Genomic DNA, 24,622 nt, shown 5'->3' with positions numbered 1-24,622 from the left:
AACTCACTTAGCAACATGAATTTGGGGTGTGTGGGTTTGGTCGTAAATCGGGGGGGGGGACTTGCTAATAGCCAGCCAACATGGAGCAGGGCTTTTTTGGGGAATTATAGGTCCTGCTCCGAAATGCAGCCGTGGAGGGTGGCAGGGAATGTCCCCACCATTGAAACATGTACCGTTTGAAACCCCCTCCCCATTGCCCCCACCTAGCCCCCCCTCCTTTTTACCCCTTGCCCTGTCCTTTAAATCTGCAGCTAATTGTTGTCACAGCCTCTGTTGAAGGGGCTGAAAGGGTTCCGGCGTCCTGGTACAGTCAGCTTACGCCATCATTGACTGTTGGGGAGGAAGTACTGACCCCCAGGGAGGGAGTGCGCAACTTAGGCGTTCTCCTGGACGATCGGCTGTCCTTAGAAGAACACTTGACGGCCGTCGCCAGGGGAGCATTTTATCAGGTGCACCTGATTCGTCAGTTGCGCCCCTTCCTTGACCGGGACGCCTTACGCACGGTCACTCATGCCCTCGTCACTTCCTGCCTGGGCTATTGCAATGCTCTCTACATGGGGCTCTCCTTGAAGAGCACCAGGAGGCTCCAGCTAGTCCAGAATGCAGCTGCGCGGGTGATAGAGGGGGCACCGCGCTGCTCCCATATAACACCCATCCTGCGCGGCCTGCACTAGCTGCCGGTAGCCTTCCGGGTGCAATTCAAGGTGCTGGTTATCACCTTTAAAGCGCTCCATGGCTTAGGACCGGGGTATTTGCGAGACCGCCTTCTGCCACCGATTGCCTCCCAACGACCTGTGCGCTCCCACAGAGCGGGCCTCCTCAGGGTGCCGTCGACCAAACAATGTAGGTTGGCGGCCCCCAGAGGGAGGGCCTTCTCTGTGGCGGCAGGGGCTGCTGAGGGGCCTCAAGGCCTGCCGGGCGCCATGAGCCAAGGCAGCGGAAGCGGCGGCGGCGGCGAGCCGGAGGCCAAGGCTCTCCACACCAAGAGGCTCTACCGGTGAGCGAGCGGGCCCCGTCGTCCTCGGACGGCCCTGAGGGACTCCAGGTCCCATCATCCCCCGCGTGGGGGGGGTGAAGGGAGGGGGGAAATGAACACAGGCCGCGGTTGGTGGGGAGGGGAGGAATGAACCTCCTCATCGCCCCTTTCTCGGCCCGCGGGAAAGCGTGTGACTCCAGCACCCATCATCCCCTGCAGGCGGGCGGGGCACGCGGGTCCCTCCAGCCCAGCCGGCTGCGGAGCTCTCGCGTGACTTGGGCGCCGAGCGCTCGCGAGAGGCGAGGGCGTCGGTCTCGTGGGACTTGTCTGAGGGGGCGGCGTTTCGGCGGCGGCGGGCAGCCGGAGCGCGATGGCGGCCGAGCGGGCCCGCTGGCGGCAGCAGAACCCGGAGGGTCCAGGGCAGCAGCGGCGGCAGAAGCGGCGGGGGCCCCAGCCGCAGGAAAAAAAGCGGTCCAAGGGCGGGCTGCGGGGGCGGCCGAGAGGGGCGGGCCGGGCCTGGCGGGGCGGCAGGGGCTGCTGAGGGGGCCTCAAGGCCTGCCGGGCGCCATGGGCCAAGGCAGCGGAAGCGGCGGCGGCGGCGAGCCGGAGGCCAAGGCTCTCCACACCAAGAGGCTCTACCGGTGAGCGAGCGGGCCCCGTCGTCCTCGGACGGCCCTGAGGGACTCCAGGTCCCATCATCCCCCGCGTGGGGGGAGGGGGGAAAATGGAACACAGGCCGCGGTTGGTGGGGAGGAATGAACTCCTCATCGCCCCTTTCTGGGCCCGCGGGAAAGCATGCGGGACTCCAGCACCCATCATCCCCTGCAGGCGGGGCCGGGGCACGCGGGTCCCTCCTAGCCAGCGGAAGGTGGGGGGGGATGGGGAGCCTCTTCTTACGACCTTAGCGGAAGTGGGAAGGGGAGGGTTTGCGACTGCAGGTAGTCCTCGACTTAACGACGGTCCGTTTAGTGACCGGGCGGTGGGGGGGGAAAAAACGACTCGGGGCTCGTTTTTTTTCCACACTTTTAACGACCGTTGCGGCGTGTGTGGTCCATTTCTTTCCCCCCCTCCGATCACGTGATGAAATATAGGGATCCTCATACTTACGACGGGGAGGGGTTTGGGATGTCGTGTGATCCCCTTTTGAGTCAACGGCGGGGGGGGGGGAAGCCGGATTCGCTTAACGACCGTGCTCCTGACTCCAGAATGGCGTTTAAGGTTCGCTTAAATAACGTGGTGGCCAAGAAAGGATCTGAAACGGGGGCAAAACTCACTTAGCAACATGAATTTGGGGTGTGTGGGTTTGGTCGTAAATCGGGGGGGGGGACTTGCTAATAGCCAGCCAACATGGAGCAGGGCTTTTTTGGGGAATTATAGGTCCTGCTCCGAAATGCAGCCGTGGAGGGTGGCAGGGAATGTCCCCACCATTGAAACATGTAGGGTTTGAAACCCCCTCCCCATTGCCCCCACCTAGCCCCCTCCTTTTTACCCTTGCCCTGTCCTTTAAATCTGCAGCTAATTGTTGTCACAGCCTCTGTTGAAGGGGCTGAAAGGGTTCCGGCGTCCTGGTACAGTCAGCTTACGCCATCATTGACTGTTGGGGAGGAAGTACTGACCCCCAGGGAGGGAGTGCGCAACTTAGGCGTTCTCCTGGACGATCGGCTGTCCTTAGAAGAACACTTGACGGCCGGCGCCAGGGGAGCATTTTATCAGGTTCACCTGATTTGCGAGTTGCGCCCCTTCCTTGACCGGGACGCCCACGACGGTCACTCATGCCCTCGTCACTTCCTGCCTGGGCTATTGCAATGCTCTCTACATGGGGCTCTCCTTGAAGAGCACCAGGAGGCTCCAGCTAGTCCAGAATGCAGCTGCGCGGGTGATAGAGGGGGCACCGCGCTGCTCCCATATAACACCCATCCTGCGCGGCCTGCACTAGCTGCCGGTAGCCTTCCGGGTGCAATTCAAGGTGCTGGTTATCACCTTTAAAGCGCTCCATGGCTTAGGACCGGGGTATTTGCGAGACCGCCTTCTGCCACCGATTGCCTCCCAACGACCTGTGCGCTCCCACAGAGCGGGCCTCCTCAGGGTGCCGTCGACCAAACAATGTAGGTTGGCGGCCCCCAGAGGGAGGGCCTTCTCTGTGGCGGCACCGGCCCTATGGAACGACTTACCTCCGGGGTTACGCCAACTCCCCGACCTCCGGGCCTTCAAGCGTGAACTAAAGACTTTATTATTTCACCGAGCGGGACTAGCCTAAGAATGTATTTTAGCGAAATTTTAATGGGTTTTTAATCGGTCTTCGACCGTTTTAGTGATTCGGCCACTAAATATTTGTTTTTAAATTGTTTTTTAAATAGTGTTTATTTATTATATTTATATCATAGTGTTATATGTATTTTAATATTGGCTGTACACCGCCCTGAGTCAGAGGAAATGACAGGATTTGAGGTAGTAAAAAAGGTTAAATATTTAGGGGTCTATATTAGCTCATCGAACAAGAAACTTTATAAGAATAATTATGACTTGCTATGGCAAAAAGTTCAGAATGATATGAATGGCTGGAAGAAATTGCAGTTATCCCTATTGGGAAGGATTGCGGCTATTAAAATGAATGTGTTACCTAGATTTTTGTTTCTGTTCCAGATGATACCTATAATTAAAAAGGATAAAAATTTGGAAGATTGGCAGAGTGGGATTAATAAATTTATATGGCAGGGTAAAAAGGCGAGGGTTAAAATGAAAATAATACAGGATTCACGGGAAAGAGGTGGTTTAAGAATGCCTAATTTTAAACTATATTATGAAGCAGTAACCCTCTCAGTAATAAGTGACTGGTTTAACTTAACAGAGGAAAGAATTTTGAATATAGAAGGTTATGACTTGTTATATGGATGGCATGCGTACTTATTTTATGGAAAAAGTGGATAGGGCTTTTAAGAATCATGTGTTGAGAAGTGCTCTTTTGGTCTGGAATAAATATTCCTATAAATTAGATTATAAGATTCCTATATGGGCGAGCCCTAGACATGCAATAGAGAATATAAATATAGAACAGAAACAGGAAATGATTACATATAAAGAACTTTTGTATGCTGAAGGAGGTAGATTGCAATTAAAATCATTACAGGTATTAAATGAAGAAGGGAGGAATTATACTTGGTTTCAATATGGGCAAATAAGTGCTAGATGCAAAGAAGATCAAAAAATTGGTATAATGCAAAGGAGGAAAATTTAATAAAGCAAATTAGAAATCAGACCCAGGAGCATATAAAGAGATTGTATAATGTGTTGCTTGAAATAGATTCGGAAAAGGATTTGGTAAAGGATTGTATGATAAAATGGGCACAGAATATTCAGGAACCAATAATGTTGGAAACATGGGAGAAAATTTGGGTTAGAAATGTTAAGTTTACACAAGCACAGAATTTAAGGAAAATTTTTATAAGATGTTTTATAGATGGCATTTAGATCCCAAAAAATTATCATGTATGTATCCTAATATCCAAGCGAAATGTTGGAGGTGTGATTGTGATGATGCTACATATTTTCATATTTGGTGGACTTGCAAGAAAATTAAGGTCTTTTGGATAAGAATTTGGTGGATTATTCAAAATGTACTGAAGAAGAAGATAAAGTTCCTGCCACAATTTTTCCTTTAAATCTGCAGCTAATTGTTGTCCCAGCCTCTGTTGAAGGGGCTGAAAGGGTTCCGGCGTCCCGGTACAGTCAGCTTACGCCATCATTGACTGTGGGGGGGGGGAATACTGACCCCCAGGGGAAGAGTGTGCAACTTAGGCGTTCTCCTGGACGATCGGCTGTCCTTAGAAGAACACTTGACGGCCGTCGCCAGGGGAGCATTTTATCAGGTTCACCTGATTTGCCAGTTGCGCCCCTTCCTTGACCGGGACTCCTTGCGCACGGTCACTCACGCCCTCGTCACTTCCCGCCTGGACTATTGCAATGCTCTCTACATGGGGCTCCCCTTGAAGAGCACCGGGAGGCTCCAGCTAGTCCAGAATGCGGCCGCGCGGGTGATAGAGGGGGCACCGCGTTGCTCCCGTATAACACCCATCCTGCGCGGCCTGCACTGGCTGCCGGTAGCTTTCCGGGTGCAATTCAAGGTGCTGGTTATCACCTTTAAAGCGCTCCATGGCTTAGGACCGGGGTATTTGCGAGACCGCCTTCTGCCACCGATTGCCTCCCAACGACCTGTGCGCTCCCACAGAGCGGGCCTCCTCAGGGTGCCGTCGACCAAACAATGTAGGTTGGCGGCACCCAGGGGGAGGGCCTTCTCTGTGGCGGCACCGGCCCTATGGAACGAGTTACCTCCGGGGTTACGCCAACTCCCCGACCTCCGGGCCTTCAAGCGTGAACTGAAGACTTTATTATTTCACCGAGTGGGACTAGCCTAAGAATGTATTTTAGCGAAATTTTAATGGGTTTTTAATCGGTCTTCGACCGTTTTAGTGATTCGGCCACTAAATATTTGTTTTTAAATTGTTTTTTAAATAGTGTTTATTTATTATATTTATATCATAGTGTTATATGTATTTTAATATTGGCTGTACACCGCCCTGAGTCCTTCGGGAGATGGTGCCGTATAAAAATGTAATTATAAATAAATAAATAAATAAATAAAGGATCAATGGACAGTCTTAGGAACGGGGGGGGGGCGCGGTCCTGGTTGCTCTTGTGAGCTTGGCTGTTTCCCTGTAAACGTTTCATGACCCAACTAGGGAACGTCATCAGGGTTAAAAGGGAAAGGTGTTGCAGGGCGGAGACAACTGTGGGATCCTTGGTGAGGTCTCTAAGCTTGACAGACATTTCATAACCCAAACTAGGGGACATCATCAGTACACTGATTTCATGACTTAGTTGGGTAATCGAGCATCTGCAAGAAAACAAGAAAGCTCAGAGAGCGCCCAGGACCCCGCAGTCTTCCTCTTCCCCCTCCGCCCCTTCTCTTCTGGCACTGATGATGTTCCCTAGTTGGGTAATGAAATGTCTGCAAGAAAACAGTCAAGCTTAGAGACCGCCAAGGACCCCACAGTTGTCTTTCTCCTCCTCCTCCCTGCAACACCTCTGCAAGAAAACAAGCAAGCCTGGAGAAGACCCTATGGTCCTCCCCCCCCCTTGAATTTGTAAAAAAACCCACCCTGCGAATTAAGTTATGCCAATTGCTTTCATTGCTGTAGTGTACGTACTCGTGCAAAGGGTTTTTTCCATGCAAGTGAACTCTCCTCTCCACAAACCCCTTTCCCTTCTAGCACTGATAATGTTACCTAGTTGGATCATGAAACCTCTGCAAGAAAACCACCAAGCTCAGAGACCCCCTCATTTCAACCCTGAACTACAAATATTCTCCTTTACGGCCTCAGGCCTCACCTTGACCTATGTGTTCCATTATTTCTGCTTCTATTTGACTTTCCCATCTTGGGCACATAGGAGATTTCATTATTCATAAGACAGTGATGGCAGTTGACATTTTGAGCGGCCCTCTGGATTGGAGGAGTCTGGAGGGCATGTTAGGGGGCAGGCAACCCACTGACCACTTATCCACCTTTAAGCCTACTTCACGATTTGCCAGTTTGCCATGCCTGGCTGCTAAAGCCAGCAAGAAAAATGGGATGTGCGCTCAGTGATATTAACCAAGCAACTGAGAATCTTCCATCCTCCTTGATTTAGTGGGGATTCCCCAAACACCATTGATACTAGGTATTTACCAAGAACTTCACATAGTTCCCTCAACTTCTTCAAAAGTTAATTCCTGTTCTTCTGCATCCTCCAATAGCATCCTCAGTTTTGGTTGGGAGGATATTGTGCTCCTATTTTCCAGAGGTCTTAAAGCTATAAGGATCTCTTACACACACACACACACACACACACACACACACACACACACACACACACCCAAAAGAAGCAACATACCATGACATGAATGTCAAGTCAAGGTTTTGAGACTTGCTTTGTAAGGAGGACTTTGCAAAGGTTTGCTTTCGATGCTGGTGTTTGTACATACTGTGTGGCACAGACTGGATGGCTTGATCTGTCACTTTTCCCTGGCTTTGGAATGCTTGGATTGTGGCCATAGAGCTTGGCAGCTGGTGCCACTGTGAGGACTTTTAATAGACCATGGCACATGGCTTGCTATCTGCAAAGAAGCAAAGCCCGCAAGTATCTTCCCATCCCAGAGAAGAGGTGCTTTTAAGCGGCGGCTGGGGGTGGGGGTGGTTAGTACAATTCAGCAATGTTCCTTCTTTGGGAAGGCACAGAGCTTAGATCCGTGATGGCGAACCTATGGAGCGCGTGCCACAGTTGGCATGCGGAGCCATATCGGTGGGCATGCAAGCTCAGCTCCGGCGTGAGCATTTTTGGGCCTTCTGGGCCACCCAGAAGAAGGGAAACAGGCTGTTTCCGGCCTCCAGAGGGCCTTCTGGTGTGTGGGGAGGCCGCTTCCCTCTCCCCAGGCTCCTAGGGAGGCTCTGGAGCCTGGGGAGAGCAAAAAACGTGCCTATCGGGCCCACCGTGCCATCGCGTGCCAAAAGCGGGGAGCACAGGGGGTCGCGTGCCCATGCATGGGGGGTGGGCACATAGAATTATGGGTGTGGGCATGTGCATGCGTGACCTCCCCCCTCTTGGCATGTGATGGCAAAAAGGTTAGCTATCACTGGCTTAGATTGTCCCCCCCCCCCAAAGGTGTTTTTCCAAAAGGCAACTGGGCTGCCTTGTTGTTGTTTTTCCCCTTAAAAATGTTTTGTTTCTCATCTAAGAAGCTTCTTCAGTACCGGTTGCCTTTCAGCCAGAACTGAAGAAGCTTCTTGGTTGAGAATGAAACATTTTCGAGGAGAAAAAGAATACCTCCCAAGAAAGTCCAGTTGCCTTTTAGAAAAGCATCTTTGGGACAACCATGACCTGGATGATGGAAAATCTCCATAGTCAGGTTGGATTGTGGCTTTTTCTTGTCAATTGAAGCCATTGCGGGATGAGAAGGCTAATTTTACAGCCCTCCAGCTATGCATTCCAGAAAGGTTTTTTTTTTTTTAATTTGCATTTATATCCCGCCCTTCTCCAAAGACTCAGGACGGCTTACACTGTGTCAAGCAATAGTCTTCATCCATTTGTATCTTATATACAAAGTCAACTTATTGCCCCCCCAACAATCTGGGTTCTCATTTTACCTACCTTATAAAGGATGGAAGGCTGAGTCAACCTTGGGCCTGGTGGGACTAGAACCTGCAAGTAATTGCAAGCAGCTGCTGTTAATAACAGACTGTCTTACCAGCCTGAGCCACCAGAGGCCCTATTGGTGGCTGTATTATGACAGTAAAACCTACAACTGCACACTAAGCCATAAATTTATGGTATAAAAATTGCTTTGAGCGGGTTCATGTAACACGCTAAGCAATACATAGTCAAAGCGTATTTTACTTTATTTATATTTCATACTTCTTATCTGCCCATCTTCTTCAATGAGAGTGTCAGGCATTCTCCAGTCAGGAAGGAAAACCCTTGGCTCCATTTGGGTGAAGTGATAGGTTCTTTAACTAAAGGTTGCTGGTTGCAGTAAAATCAGGCTGGAACTAAGATTCCCCCCCCCCCCGCAAAAGGTTACAAATTTCCCCCCTCATCCCAGCCCTCCCCCCTTGTCCTCAGCCAATGGAGAGCCACATAGGTGTTTTGAGAACCACTGAGATGTTTGGTGCAACCCAAATTCCACTCTCAGAGAGTGGCCTTGAAGACTGGCACAAACCGGTTTTATGCCTCCCTCGTCTTCATCAAGCTGTCATTCCCCCTTCCCTATTTCACATCCCCATACACGTTTGTCCCCCTCCCCCCTAGCTTTTGATGGCAGAATGCCGGCAAGGCGCCAAGCCGAAGATGGCAGAACTGACGGAGAGGTTCTGGGCGGTGCTGAGGGGCTCTGGGTGGTATATTATAGCATCGTGTTATGTCTGAATCCAACTGAAGACTTTCCCAGCAGCGGCTCCTTCCTAACCTTAAATGCCTCCTGTGCTTTTCGTAGAGCTGTGGTTGAAGCAGTGCATCGATTGGATCTCATTCTTGGAAACAAGGCAGCTTATCAAGAAGTATTTAAGCCGGAGAACATCAGCCTGAGAAACAAGTAAGAAAATTGGACTTTTCTTTATTCCATGTTCTGTATTTTATCCAGATGTACGGTCTTGAAAGGCCAGGATGCAACAGTCTTACTTGAACGGAATAAGTCCGGGTGAAATATTGCTGGAAAAATTTAGTTCCATGGAAATAAGGTAAAGGTCAAGGTTCCCCTTGCACATACGTGCTAGTCATTGCCGACTCTAGGGGGCGGTGCTCATCGCCATTTCAAAGCCGAAGAGCCAGCGCTGTCTGAACACGTCTCCGTGGTCATGTGGCTGGCATGACTCAATGCCAAAGGTGCACGGAACGCTGTTACCTTCTCACCAAAGGTGGTCCCTATTTTTCTACTTGCTTTTTTTTTTAATGTGCTTTCGAAACTGCTAGGTTGGCAGAAGCTGGGACAAGTAACGGGAGCTCACCCCGTTGCACGGCACCACTAGGGATTTGAACCGCCGAGCTGCCGACCTTTCGATCAACAAGCTCAACGTCCTAGCCCCTGAGCCACCGCGTCCCCCTCCCATGAAAATACAGAATATCATAAAAAACAGTGTATTCCTGTGTGGCAAAACTAGCTTGCCGTTCATTCATTCATTCATTCATAGTCGAGCGTACTGTCTAGGGCTCATATTCCCGAGGTTCAGCCTCAACGTAATTCTACGGCGCAGAATATTGTCTGGAAGCAGCTTCATAGATAAGCAGCCTAGTAATCTCGGGTCTTTGCTGTGCGAATTGAGTGGCCTTGATGGGTGGGGAAGATAACCTGCTGACTTTTAACAGAAGGCAGTTCCTAGTCTTCGAAAATTGCAGCTATACTGCAGAGGCATTGTGGCACAGTGGTTAGAAGGCAGTATTGCAGGCTAATCCTGCCAACTGCCAGCAGTTTGATCCTGACTGGCTCAAGGTTGACTCAGCCTTCCATCCTGCCGAGGTCGGTTAAATGAGGACCCAGATTGTTGGGGGCCGTAGGTGACTCTAAACTGCTTAGAGAGGGCTGTGAAGCACAGTGAAGCGGTATATAAACTGCTATTTTTATTCTACTCTTGTTCTTCTATTCTATTGATATGCTATCTTTTTGCCTTTTGGGGTTTTCATGGCATGGGGTTTTCATGGCAAAGATACTGGAATGGGTTGCCATTTCCTTGGATCACGTTTTGTCAGAGCTCTCTGCTATGACCTGTCGGTCTTGGGTGGCCCTGCACGGCATAGCTCATAGCTTCATTGAGCTACACAAGCCCCTTCGCCACGACAAGACGGTGATCCATGAAGGGTGTTGTGACCCAGGCCCAAGTAGGTAGTAATAAATTCAGTCTGTGAAAAAACAAAAAAACTTTATTTGAACAGCTGGGAATTACTTCATTCCCAGCCTCGTTCAACTCAAAGTAAAACAAATGCCTCCCAACACAAATTCCTCAGTTATCTCGCAAACCTTGGTCCAATTAGGCAAACTGCCAAAGGCCCTTCCTGGCAAATGTCCAGAAGCCACAAAAACAAAGACGTAGCCAAAGCAGAAGACGCAGCTACAACGTTGTTTTCCGGCAAAGGCCAAATGCCGTTGCTGGTCTGTTTTAAGCCTTATGGGAGGGACCAATCTTCTCTTGGCCCTACTCCCGAGTTGTCCTCTTTGCTTGAGCTGCTCTTGCCTTCTGGCAGCTCTTCTCGTGTGCCTTAGGAACAGGAGGAGCCTGTTCCTCTGCCTCACTATCAGTCTCTGGAGGCTCTGGAGTCCGCACCTCACTCCCTGATGGCCCTGGCCCCACCTCAGCCTCATCGCTGTCTGACTCCATTGCCAGCTCTGTAGGCTGCTGACGGACCACAACAAAGGGGTAGAATATAGTATTGCAGGCTAACTCTGCCAACTGCCATCAGTTCAATCCTGATTGGCTCAAGGTTGACTCAGCCTTCCATCCCTCCATGGTTGGACCCAGATTGTTGGGGGCAAGAGGCTGACTCTGTAAACCGCTTAGGGAGGGCTGTAAAGTACAATGAAGTGGTATATAAGTCTTAAGTGCTATTGTTATATAAGGAGCTTATGCTTATGAGCCAAGGAATCTTGAAGTCATCCCACTGGCAGCTGATTTGTCACAGCAAGATCTGAGGAAGTGACGTCCTTCCTTCCGATCTTAGGCGTGTATACATGATTAGGACTTTTTTTAAAAAAAGTGGGTTTGAGACAAATTATGAGCAGCGTCTCTCTCTCTCCGCTCTTTTTTCCTGCCCCAGGCTCCGCGAACTGTGTGTAAAGCTGATGTTCCTACACCCTGTGGACTATGGGAGGAAAGCAGAGGAACTGCTATGGCGGAAAGTTTACTATGAAGTCATTCAGCTGATCAAAACGAATAAAAAGGTAAGCAATACGTTCTGATAATGTTTGTGTTAAGCAACACACTTTGCCTGTGACCACAGCAGGCCTTCATCCCCGGCTGTCAGCTTTAGTGATGCTGTGCCCAAGGGTGGTTGTCACAATGTTTGCATGGCTGTTTTTCTGAATGGTGGTGTGACCTAGGCCCAAGTAGTTATTACCAGACACAATCAGTCCTAAACAAACATATTTTATTAGAACAGCTGAGAATTAACTTCATTCTCAGCTTAGTCCAAATTAAATCCAAAACAAAGTCTTTCAGAAAAAATCCTTCAGCCTTATCACAAACCTTTGTCTTCTTTGGTACCCTGCCAAAGACTTTTCTTGGCAATGCCCCACGAAGTTCAGAAACAAGAGAAGCCGACTAGAAAGAGCCATCGCTGCTCTTTTAAGCCTTATGGAGGAGCCAATCATCTCCTGGCCTTACTCCTGAGTCGTCCTTTTTGCTTTAGCTGCTCTTGCCTTCTGGCAGCTCTTCACATTCATGCACTAGAAACAGGCTCCTCCTGTTCCTCTGCATCTCTGCTGTCCGCCTCTGGAGGCTCTGGAGTCCGCACATCACTCCCAGATGGCCCTGGCCCCATCACTGCCTCCGATGCAGAGCCCTCGTCCGGGCCTTCCCCTGACTCCAGGACTGGCCCATCGCCCTCCCCAGTCACTTTCCGACTCCACTGCCAGCTCTGCAGGCTGCTGGCGGACCACAACATTTTTTGACAAGCAGAATACAGAATAACAGTTGGAAGGGACTTTGTATTGTAGGTCATCTAGTCCAGGAGTCACCAACCTTTTGGACCTCAGAGACCACTAAATTCATAATTTTAAATCCTGTGGACCAGTAATGTGGATTTTTAAAGAAGATAAATAGTATTTAAAGGTAAAGGTTCCTCTCGCACGTACGTGCTAGTCGTTCCCGACTCTAGGGGGCGGTGCTCATCTCTGTTTCAAAGCCGAAGAGCCAGCACTGTCCGAAGACGTCTCCGTGGTCATGTGGCCGGCATGACTCAACGCCAAAGGCTCACGGAACGCTGTTACCTTCCCACCAAAGGTGGTCCCTATTTTTTCTACTTGCATTTTTAGGTGCTTTCGAAACTGCTAGGTTGGCAGAAGCTGGGACAAGTCATGGGAGCTCACCCTGTTACGCGGCAGCACGAGGGATTCGAACCGCTGAGCTGCCGACCTTTCGATCGACAAGCTCAGTGTCTTAGCCCCTGAGCCACCGCATCCCTAAAATAGTATTTAGTGCAATATAAAAAATGAAAATAACTTTTCTGCGGACCACCAAAATTTTCTCACGGACCACCAGTTGGTGACCGCTGATCTAGTCCAACCCCTTGCCCAAGCAGGGGACCCTGCACCATTTCTGACAGGCGGCAGTCCAGTCTTTTCTTGAAAGCAAAGTTGATGGGGAAGCCAGGTTCCCTTAACTGATCAGTTACTAACTGATCAGCTGCGGGGATTCACTTCCCAACTGTGCCAAAACGGGTCGTAAAATGGAGGCCTCTGGTGGCTCAGACTGCTAAGACAGTCTGTTATTAACACAGCTGCTTGCAATTACTGCAGGTTCAAGTCCCACCAGGCCCATGGTTGACTCAGCCTTCCATCCTTTATAAGGTAGGTAAAATGAGGACCCAGATTGTTGGGGGCAATAAATTGACTTTGTATATAATATACAAATGGATGAAGACTATTGCTTGACACAGTGTAAGCCGCCCTGAGTCTTCGGAGAAGGGCGGGATATAAATTCGAATTTTTAAAAAAATCAAGTTAACAAAATGTCTCGCTTAACAACAGAAATTTCGGGCTCCAATGTGGTCATAAGTTGAGGACTGCCTACGATGAAAAGCTAGAGATAGACCCTAACTTGCTCTCTTCTTTCCCCAATCCGCAGCACATTCATAGTCGGAGCACCCTGGAGTGCGCCTACCGGACTCACCTGATTGCTGGCATCGGGTTTTACCAGCACCTGCTTCTCTACATCCAGTCTCACTATCAGCTGGAGTTGCAGTGCTGCATTGACTGGACCCACGTTACGGACCCCCTGATAGGTCAGTGCTTCTCGAGGTTCGGTCCTGCTTGATCCATCTTGCCTATTCATGCTTTTGCGGCCAAGAATAACGGACTTGGAGGGGACTTTGGAGGTCCTCTAGTCTACTCCAATCCCCTGCTCAAGCATTCCTGCACCGTTTCAGGAAAATTAAAAAAAAACCCATCACTGGAGGTTTTTAAAAACAGGGCAGCCACAACTTCTGAAGGCAAGCCATTGCACTGATTAATGGTTCTCACTGTCAGGAAATTTCTCCTTAGTTCTCTCCTTGATTGGTTTCCACCCATTTCTTCAAAGACAGAAGGAACCTGGAATTAATGAGAAACTTCCTAACGGTGAGGACAATTAACCAGTGGAACAGCTTGCCACCAGAAGTTGTGGGTGCTCCGTCACTGGACAGTCACTTGTCTGAGATTGTATAGTTCTCCTGCTTGAGCAGTGGGCTGGACTAGGAGACCTCCAAGGTTCCTTCCCTTCCCTTCCCTTCTCTTCCTTTCCTTTCCTTTCCCTTCCCTTCCCTTCCCTTTCCTTTCCTTCCTTTCCCTTCCCTTCCCTTCCCTTCCCTTCCCCTCCCTTTCCTTTCCTTTCCTTTCCTTTCCCTTCCCTTCCCTTCCCCTCCCCTCCCTTCCCCTTCTTTTCCTGCCTTCTGGTGCTTTGGAGAGTAGGTTGACCCTCATCTTTGTGGCAGCCCCTTAGATATTGGAACATTTCTATCATGCCCCCCCCCCTCCAGAGTGACATGATAGCAGTGAGAAGTACACTTGAATTATTTTTCCTGAAGAAACATTTGTGTCAGATCAACCCTCTTCACTATGCCCTGCTAAGCTTGCCGGCATCCTTCCATAAATGGGAGGGGGGGTCAAGAGTAGTAAAAGGGGGAAGATGTCCAAGAGATGCATGCATGGGGGGGGGGGCGGAAATGGTACTGACAGGAACCAGACATATTAAACAAAACATCACACCGGCATGCTATTGGACAATGACGATCAAGCAGGGGAGGGCCACGAACAAGGGGACACTTCATAGTCTTTGCATGGGGAACATCCCTTCTAGCCTTGTTTTGTTTGCAACCGCTAATCCTTAGTAAGAGAACCTGTCACTTCAATCAAAGGGAGCCGAAGGTCTTTCTTTCCTAGGGACCAGGCTGGGGCCAGACTTGGTTAAATTCTAAACCAGTGGTCACCAACTGGTGGTCCGTGAGAAAATTTTGGTGGTTCGCGGAAAAATTATTGGCATTTTTTTGTATTGCACTAAATCAGGGGTCCTCAAACTACGGCCCCAGGGACGGATATGTGCAATGAACGGTTGTGTTGCTGCAGAGAGTCTCCCCCTTTGGGGTCTTTTTGTGTGGGTCGGAGGGGGGCGGAAATTCCAACTTGGGGTCTGCTTCAGCCTCCTGGTGCAGGCTTTGGGCGAAGGCTGGAGGGAAGTGTTGCTGATGGTGAAGATCCGGAGGGCCTCGTTCCAATGGGACTGCATCATGGCCTGGAACTGGCTGACCATCTCAGCCCACTGAACCTCCAGGTGCTGGTACTTGGCCTTGCACTCCCCCAGGTCTTCCCTCTGCTTGGAAAGCCTAGGAGACTCTATGGTGGGGGAACCTCCCTTGGGCAGGGGGTTGGACTAGAAGCTCCATTTCAGTTCTATGATTCTATGAAGTTGTATAATGAAACAGAGTTGAAATTTCGAGGTGGACAGTTGATACAGCAAAAATAAATACATGTAAATTGTGAAATATACAGAAATTACTTTCAAGATGGGGTTCGTGGGGACACTAGGTTCTCTAGTGTAGATGTCTTTTTTTTTTTGGAAGGTGGCTACTATTTCAGATAATTTTGATGTCAGTATTAGAATGCCATAAGATTTGATCTGTGTATTTAATTTTTAAAATTAACGTTTAACACGGGGGTTCTGCAGACATGGTCTTTCTTGGGGTTTAATGCATATTATCTTGCTCTTGATTTTAAAAAATACAATTTGGTTTTGGATTGTAGACCTCTGTTGGACCACAAGAAAAAATGAATTGACAGCTTAGAAGTCGTCCTAAATCAAATAATTGGGAACTGGTAACCTGAAGAATAATTTTGCATGACATTTGCACAATTATTTAAATTATCTCACACTAGCTTCTAATATAATAGGACAGTTGTTAGGAGCAGCTTTAAAAAGGCGGAGGGAATGGATTTTATTGTTATGTTTCTTAACCTCAATTTCATTGTAATCGCCTGAGATTCCTCAACAGCTTTAAGTGAGATAGAAATTTCCAGATTAAAAATTGCCTTGGAAAATAGAATAGAATAGAATTTTTTATTGGCCAGGTATGATTGGACACACAAGGAATTTGTCTTGGTGCATAGGCTCTCAGCGTACTTGAAAAGATACGTTCATCAAGAATTCTAAGGTACAATACTTCATGCTAGTCAGAGGATACAAATAAGCAATCAGGAAACAATATCAATATAAATTGTAAGGATACAAGCAACAAAGTTATAGTCATACAGTCATAAGTGGGAGGAGATGGGTGATGGGAACGATGAGAAGATAAATAGTAGTGCAGATTTAGTAAATAGTTTGACAGTGTTGAGGGAATTATTTGTATAGCAAAGTGATGGCGTTCGAGGAAAAACTGTTCTTGTGTCTAGTTGTTCTGGTGTGCAGTGCTCTATAGCGTCGTTTTGAGGGTAGGAGTTGAAACAGTTTATGTCCAGGATGCGAGGGGTCTATAAATATTTTCACGGCCCTCTTCTTGATTCGTGCAGTATACAGGTCCTCCATGGAAGGCAGGTTGGTAGCCATGGTTTTTTCTGCAGTTCTAAAGAGAATAATCACAGCTTGGTTTGTGATTAGGTAACTGCTAATCACATTTGCGCATTTTCAGCCCTCGGCTGGTGGGAATCTGCCTGGCTGTCGCCCATCGTAACTTGCTAGATGACAAGTGTCCTTGACAACCGTTGCTGTGAGCATCTCTCTGGCATTACTGTAGAATTGATGGAGTACGTTTTAACCATTTTCAGGCCCACGCTCAACTTCTTCGCCTTTTGGTGTCCTGGTTAAACCTTAAAATCTCATCCAAATCTCTGTAAAAGCCCTTGGCTGCACAGAGAATGAGTTATAACCCCCCCCCCCAAATGTGACAACGAAACTCAAAAGTAGCCCATTTTAGGCTTTTCTTAAAATGGTTTTAAGAAAACCAAGCTGTTTTTTTCCCCCCAGATGGGCTCCCCATCAGGCTGCAATCTACAAAAATAAAAATGAGAATACATTCTACAATCAGAACAAATGAATGTTGTTGATTTTGCGGCACATTCACAGCCCTGGCAGTTAAATTTATGACAGTTATCTTAGATCATAAATGACCTCATGCAAACTATGAAGTGTACATTTTACACAACCGGTGAAACCAAAACCAAGCCACTGTTTTATGGTTTGACTCCTGTGTGAGTTTTGCTCAGTTCCCTTGTGGTATTAAGGCTTCCTTTGGTTTCTCCCCCCCCCTTTTTTTTCTTTTCTTTCAGGGCTTAAGGTGCTCCCTGGCCATTTTTAAATCATACATTTTGCAGGTGGGGGGACACATATGGGAGGTCTGACAGTGAGTGGCTTCTCTAACCTTGCTTGCATCCTGCCATAAACGGAGGGAGGGTGGTCAAAACTATTTTGGGAACATGTGCAGGAGGCTGTAAAGTGGGAGGGGGAGGGAATGGCACTGACAGGAACCAGAAGTGTTACACGGGATTGATCCAGCCGCCCAAGAATGCCTGGCCTGGGAAAGAATGTGAAGCTGTTTCAAGCTGCAGCCGTTTCCAAAGCATCAAAACCATCGTAGCGGGTTGCTATTGAACACTGACAATGTGGTCACAGGAGAGAGGACCACGGAAGGGGAAAACCTGTGCGTGGGAATACTCAGTTCTAGCCTCGCTTTTATCCTTAGTAATCCTTAGTAAAAGAATCTATCATTCCAATCAAATGGAGTCGAGGGTCTTTCCTTCCTAGGGACCTAGCTGGGGCAGGTCTGACAGTAGAATAGAATAGAATAGAATAGAATAGAATAGAATAGAATAGAATAGAATTTTTATTGGCCAAGTGTGATTGGACACACAAGGAATTTGTCTTGGTGCATATGCTCTCAGTGTACATAAAAGAAAAGATACGTTCATCAAGGTACAACATTTACAACACAATTGATGGTCAATATATCAATATAAATCATAAGGATTGCCAGCAACAGAGTTATAGTCATACAGTCATAAGTGGAAATTGATTGGTGATGGGAACTATGAGAAGATTAATAGTAGTGCAGATTTAGTAAATAGTTTGACAGTGTTGAGGGAATTATTTGTTTAGCAGAGTGATGGCCTTCGGGAAAAAACTGTTCTTGTGTCTAGTTGTTCTGGTGTGCAGTGCTCTATAGCGTCGTTTTGAGGGTAGGAGTTGAAACAGTTTATGTCCAGGATGTGAGGGATCTGTCAATATTTTCACAGCCCTCTTCTTTTTTTTTTTTTTTTATTGAAAGAGTTTTAAAAAACAAAAACATTTCCCCCCTTTTCCCCCCCTCCCAAAACCCTCCCCGGCTTCCGGATCAATCACAAGGTATTGTTATACATAAACCAAACATAGAATAAAATTTTCCCTTCCAATCCAAATAACCACATCCAAAGCTTTTCATCTCCCAACCCCCTCCCCATTACATAAAATAACTTTCTAATTATTCGAAGGCAATCTGATATTTCTTAATCTGATATCTGTTTTGTAGATAATCAATCCATTTTTTTCCATTCAATTAAATATCTTTCCTGCGTATTGTCTTTTAAAAACGCTGAGATTTTAGCCATCTCAGCCAAATTAATAACTTTCAATATCCATTCTTCTATTGTAGGTATCTCTTCTTTCTTCCAGTATTGTCCAATCAACAGTCTTGCTGCTGTTATTAAATTCAGAATCAATTTAGTCTCAATCCCTGTACAATCCGTTATAATTCCCAAAAGGAAAAATTGTGGCAGGAACTTTATCTTCTTCTTCAGTACATTTTGAATAATCCACCAAATTCTTATCCAAAAGACCTTAATTTTCTTGCAAGTCCACCAAATATGAAAATATGTAGCATCATCACAATCACACCTCCAACATTTCGCTTGGATATTAGGATACATACATGATAATTTTTTGGGATCTAAGTGCCATCTATAAAACATCTTATAAAAATTTTCCTTAAATTCTGTGCTTGTGTAAACTTAACATTTCTAACCCAAATTTTCTCCCATGTTTCCAACATTATTGGTTCCTGAATATTCTGTGCCCATTTTATCATACAATCCTTTACCAAATCCTTTTCCGAATCTATTTCAAGCAACACATTATACAATCTCTTTATATGCTCCTGGGTCTGATTTCTAATTTGCTTTATTAAATTTTCCTCCCTTTGCATTATACCAATTTTTTGATCTTCTTTCCATCTAGCACTTATTTGCCCATATTGAAACCAAGTATAATTCCTCCCTTCTTCATTTAATACCTGTAATGATTTTAATTGCAATCTACCTCCTTCAGCATACAAAAGTTCTTTATAAGTAATCATTTCCTGTTTCTGTTCTATATTTATATTCTCTATTTATTTATTTATTATTTATTTATTTATTTATTAATCATATTTATATACCGCCCTATCTCCCGAAGGACTCAGGGCGGTTTACAGGCACTTAAAAATACATAACACAAATACAATATAAAAACAATTAAAAAACTTATTCTAAAGCCCGTTATTAAAATATAAAAACAGAACCCAATTAAAACCCATAAATTTAAAATCTAGCTCAGTCCTGCACAATTAAATAGGTATGTTTTAAGCCCGCGGCGGAAGGTCCGGAGGTCCGAAAGCTGACGAAGTCCGGGGGGTAGTTCGTTCCAGAGGGTGGGAGCCCCCACAGAGAAAGCCCTTCCCCTGGGCGTCGCCAGACGACATTGCCTCGCTGACGGCACCCTGAGGAGACCCTCTCTATGAGAGCGCACGGGTCGGTGAGAGGTATTCGGTAGCAGTAGGCGGTCCCGTAAATAACCCGGCCCAATGCCATGGAGCGCTTTAAAGGTGGTCACCAGAACCTTGAAGCGCACCGAAGGCCACAGGTAGCCAGTGCAGTCTGCGCAGGATGGGTGTCGCGGAGCCACGAGGGGCTCCGCTCTATCACCCGCAGCCGCATTCTGACTAACTGTAGCCTCCGGATGCCCTCAAGGAGCCCCATGTAGAGAGCATTGCAGTAATCCAGGCACGTCACGAGTGCGTTGACCGTGCATCATCCCGGTCCAGAAAGGCGCAACTGGCGTACCAGGCGAACCTGGTAAACGCTTCCTGGAGACGGCCGTCAAATGGTCTTCTAGAGACAGCCGCTCATCCAAACCCTCTCCATCGGGCCACTGACTCGCCACCGATGGTCAGCCTGATTTAGCTGACTGTACCGGGATGCCGGCATCCACAGCCACTCTGTCTTGGCGGGATTGAGCTTGAGCCTGTTTCTCCCCATCCAGACCCGCACGGCCTCCAGACACCGGGACAGCACTGAGCTTCGTTGGGGTGGTCCGGTGTGAAAAGTACAGCTGGGTGTCATCCGACACAGCTGGTACTTCACACGAAACCACTGATGATCTCACCCAGCGGCTTCATGTAGATGTTAAACAGAAGGCGAGAGGATCGACGCGGCACCCACAAGTGAGGCGCCTCGGGGCCGACCTCTGCCCCCTGTCAACACCGACTGCGACCGGTCGGAGAGATAGGAGGAGAACCACCGATAAACGGTGCCTCCCACTCCCAATCCCTCCAACCGGCGCAGCAGGATACCATGGTCGATGGTATCGAAAGCCGCTGAGAGGTCTAATAGGACCAGGGCAGAGGAATTGCATGTCTAGGGCTCGCCCATATAGGAATCTTGTATTCTAATTCATAGGAATATTTTTTTCCAGACCCGCAAAAGAGCACTTCTCAACACATGATTCTTAAAAGCCCTATCCACTTTTTTTTCATAAAATAAATACGCATGCCATCCATATAACAAGTCATAACCTTCTATATTCAAAATTCTTTCCTCTGTTAAGTTAAACCAGTCACTTATTACTGAAAGGGTTACTGCTTCATAATATAGTTTAAAGTTAGGCATTCTTAAACCACCTCTTTCCCGTGAGTCCTGTATTATTTTCATTTTAACCCTCGCCTTTTTACCCTGCCATATAAATTTGTTAATCCCAATCTGCCAATCTTCCAAATTTTTATCCTTTTTAATTATTGGTATCATCTGGAACAGAAACAAAAATCTAGGTAACACATTCATTTTAATAGCCGCAATCCTTCCCAATAGGGATAACTGCAATTTCTTCCAGCCACTCATATCATTCTGAACTTTTTGCCATAGCAAGTCATAATTATTCTTATAAAGTTTCTTGTTCGATGAGCTAATATAAACCCCTAAGTATTTAACCTTTTTTACTACCTCAAATCCTGTCATTTCCTCTAGTTTTTGTTTCTGTTGTATAGACATATTTTTAATTATCACTTTTGTTTTATTCTGATTTATTTTAAATCCTGATACCTTTCCATATTTATCAATTACTTCCAACAAAAATCTACTTGAATTTATAGGATTCGTTAACGTAACCACTACATCATCTGCAAAAGCTCTAACTTTATACTCATATTGTCTAATCTTAATTCCCTCTATTTTCATTAATTCTCGTATTTTATCTAATAATGGTTCCAGAGTCAAAACAAACAATAATGGTGATAAGGGACATCCCTGTCTCGTTCCTTTCGCAATCTTAATAACTTCTGTCAAGCTACCATTTACTATAATCTGTGCTGTTTGCTCTCCATAAATCGCTTTAATTATTCTAACAAAACAGTCTCCAAATTGCATTTTCTCTATTAATTTAAATAAAAAATCCCAATGCAATCGATCAATTGATCGATTGCACAGCCCTCTTCTTGATTCGTGCAGTATAAAAGTCCTCAAAGGAAGGCAGGTTGGTAGCAATTGTTTTTTTCTGCAGTTCTAATTATCCTCTGAAGTGTGTCTTTCTTGTTGGGTTGCAGAACCGAACCAGACAGTTATAGAGGTGCAAATGACAGACTCAGTAATTCCTCTGTAGAACTGGATCATCAGCTCCTTGGGCAGTTTGAGCTTACTGAGTTGGCGCAGAAAGAACATTCTTTGTTGTCTTTTTTTGATGATGTTTTTGATGTTAGCTGTCCATTTTAGATCTTGCGATATGATAGAACCTAGAAATTTAAAGGTTTCTACTGTTGATATTGTGTTGTCTAGTATTATGAGAGGTGGAAGTATGGAAGGGTTTCTCCTAAAGTCTACCACCATTTCTACGGTTTTGAGTGTTTTCAGTTCCAGATTGTTTTGGTTGCACCACAAGGCTAGTCGTTCAACCATAACAAGCAGAAGTTCTTTGTGAAGGGTAATTGTCAGCTGTATTGATTTTCCAGCATTTTGCTCTTAACGCTATGCCACCCTGTTTCTTATTTCTTCCACAGGTTGCAAGAAGCCAGTCTCTGCATCAGAGAAGGAGATGGATTGGGCTCAGATAGCCTGCCACCGGTGTCTGGTCTACCTGGGGGATTTAGGTGAGAGAGCATTTTCCCTGGTTAAAAGTCCTGTGGCTTGGATTTATTTGCAATTGGGTGGGGCAAAGAAAGCCCTGTGTAAGTAGGAGACCATATTGGTTGTGGTAGCTAAGTTTGTGACAAGCCCCTCGGGACTTTGATTTTTACTTTTCCACTGCATTTTGAAGATTAGTAATCTACTGTCTGAAGCATTTCCAGATACTCGGCTACATAAAAAAGGATTAGTATATTTTCCTTTCAGTTGGGCATCAGTTCCCTGGTGCTAGTTTATGACTGCCATAAAGTAATTTATTTACTTTCAGTCAGCTGTCAGAAGGCTTCCACTTTTGCACCTAAACCAGTCAAGTATCGTCGGTTGTGTATCCTCTTAGTTGTGTTTCTTAAGGCTTCTGTGTGTCTTTTGTGCCTTATCAGCTCGCTATCAGAATGAATTGGCAGGTGTAGACACAGAATTGCTGGCTGAAAGGTTTTACTATCAAGCTCTTTCCGTGGCCCCACAAATTGGTGAGTATTTAGTAACCCGACACGCACGTGTACAGATACGCACAATCAAACATCCACTTGTGTATTCGGTAACTGAGCACAAATATGAGTCGGCAACATAGACAGTATAACTTTTTTTTTGAATTGCATCCAAAAACAAAACAAAACCCGGGACCAACATATCAATACAAACTACCTCTCCAAAATTTGGCTCTGCCGGTAGTCCTCGACTTACAAAGTTCATCTAGTGACCAAAGTTTACAACGGCGCTGGAAAAAGTGATTTAGGACCGTTTTTCACACTTAACGACCGTTGCAGCATCCCCACGGTCACCTGATTTAACATTCAGACGCTTGGCAATGGACTCATATTTGTGACGGTCGCGGTGTCCCGGGGTCATGTGATTTCCCCCTTTAACGACCTTCTGACAAGCCGAGTCAATGGGGAAGCCAGATTCACTTAGCAACCGGGTTGCTAACTTATTAAACGGCAGCGATTCACTTAACAACCGTGGCGAGAAAAGTCGTAAAATGGGGGCAAAGCTCACTTAACAAACGTCTCACTTAACAACAGGAATTTGGGGCTCAATTGTGGTCGTATGTCGAGAACTACCTGTATTTATGGCGCTTGTAGCATTCCGAGGGGGGGGGGTGTCTGTGTGGCACATCATTGCCATTTACAACCTCCTGACAAGCAAAGCCACTGGGGGAAGCTGGGTTTGATTAACGACCGCATGGTTCACTTAACGACTGCAGTGATTTGCTTAACAACCATGCACAGTCCATGGGGGAAGCTGGGTTTGCTCAACAACTCACTCACGAACCGCAGTGATTTGCTTCCCAACCAGGGCCAAAAAAAAAAAAAAAGGTTATAAAATCAGATGCGATTCAATGGAAATTTGGGTCCCAATTTTGGTTGTATGTCAAGTACTTACCTGTCCTGGCTTTGGTCCCATAGCATTGCTAGAACATTAGCATCGGATCCCATGCACACCTTGGCCCAGGAAGTTCTGCTTTAAACGCAGAAGGAAGAATCTGTTGTGATTGTGAAGAATAACTTTACAAGGGCACAGTGTCAGGGTTCCAAGTAAGACTCTGAGGCCAGAGGTTCCTCAAAGTTCCATTTTATCGGAGATGTCACATTGGCACACCTGGGAAAACCCAAATTTGAAAATCTCCATGTTTTCCCCACCCAAAGGAACGTTTGAGTCCCTGCCCAGCACCCACAGGTCCATCACGCAGTCCTGGAGAGGCCTCCCAGTCATGCCACTCCAGGTGCAGGCTGAACCTCCTTGACTCCCTCAGGGCCTCTGGTGGCTCAGCAGACTAAGTCTGTCTGTTATTAACACAGCTGCTTGCAATTACTGCAAGTTCAAGTCCCACCAGGCCCAAGGTTGACTCAGCCTTCCATCCTTTATAAGGTAGGTAAAATGAGGACCCAGATTGTTGGGGGCAATAAAAAATTGACTTTGTATATAATATACAAATGGATGAAGATTATTGCTTAACACAGTGTAAGGCGCCCTGAGTCTTCGGAGAAGGGCGGGATATAAATTCAAATTTAAAAAAAAACTCCCAGAGAAAAGAATGTTATTGTGGCTAGATTAGGGGCGCGGCGGCTCAGTGGCTAAGACGCTGAGCTTGTTGATCAAAAGGTCGGCAATTCAGTGGTTCGAATCCCTGGTGCCGCCTAAACGGGGTGAGCTCCCGTTCCTTGTCCCAGCTTCTGCCAACCTAGCAGTTCGAAAGCACGTAAAAAAATGCAAGTAGAAAAATAGGGACCACCTTTGGTGGGAAGGGAACAGAGTTCCGTGCGCCTTTGGCGTTGAATCCTGTCGGCTACATGACCACGGAGACGTCTTTGGACAGCGCTGGCTCTTCGGCTTTGAAACGGAGATGAGCACCGCCCCCTAGAGTCGAGAACGACTAGCACGCATGTGCGAGGGGAACCTTTACCTTTATGGCTAGGTATCCCTGCAAGTCCATGCAACCGCCCCTCCCAGTTTCCCACAGCACTAAGTGTGGGCAGCCCTGA

The 24,622-nt window shown here is 46.9% G+C and overlaps 1 protein-coding gene across 3 annotated transcripts in view; it reads left to right on the top strand.

Annotated features, from left to right (window-relative positions):
• The first annotated feature begins 920 nt into the window (after nt 1-920).
• The window catches only part of SMG5 (SMG5 nonsense mediated mRNA decay factor), a 67,206-nt gene continuing 43,504 nt past the window's right edge, over nt 921-24,622 (top strand). Inside the window, exons 1-6 of one of the 3 annotated variants that reach the window (XM_058160170.1) lie at nt 921-997; nt 9,000-9,098; nt 11,312-11,435; nt 13,339-13,495; nt 22,016-22,105; nt 22,520-22,609. In XM_058160170.1, coding sequence (XP_058016153.1) covers nt 924-997; nt 9,000-9,098; nt 11,312-11,435; nt 13,339-13,495; nt 22,016-22,105; nt 22,520-22,609 — 634 coding nt within the window. In that variant the 5' untranslated portion in view covers nt 921-923. Of the gene's footprint in view, nt 998-1,457; nt 1,618-8,999; nt 9,099-11,311; nt 11,436-13,338; nt 13,496-22,015; nt 22,106-22,519; nt 22,610-24,622 lie in introns of those variants that run through there. The other 2 variants (XM_058160172.1, XM_058160171.1) reach the window with 2 other exon arrangements.

This window comes from Ahaetulla prasina, chromosome 17 (assembly GCF_028640845.1).
Source record: "Ahaetulla prasina isolate Xishuangbanna chromosome 17, ASM2864084v1, whole genome shotgun sequence".
NCBI lineage: Eukaryota > Metazoa > Chordata > Lepidosauria > Squamata > Colubridae > Ahaetulla > Ahaetulla prasina.
This window is presented reverse-complemented; position numbering and strand designations above follow the sequence as displayed.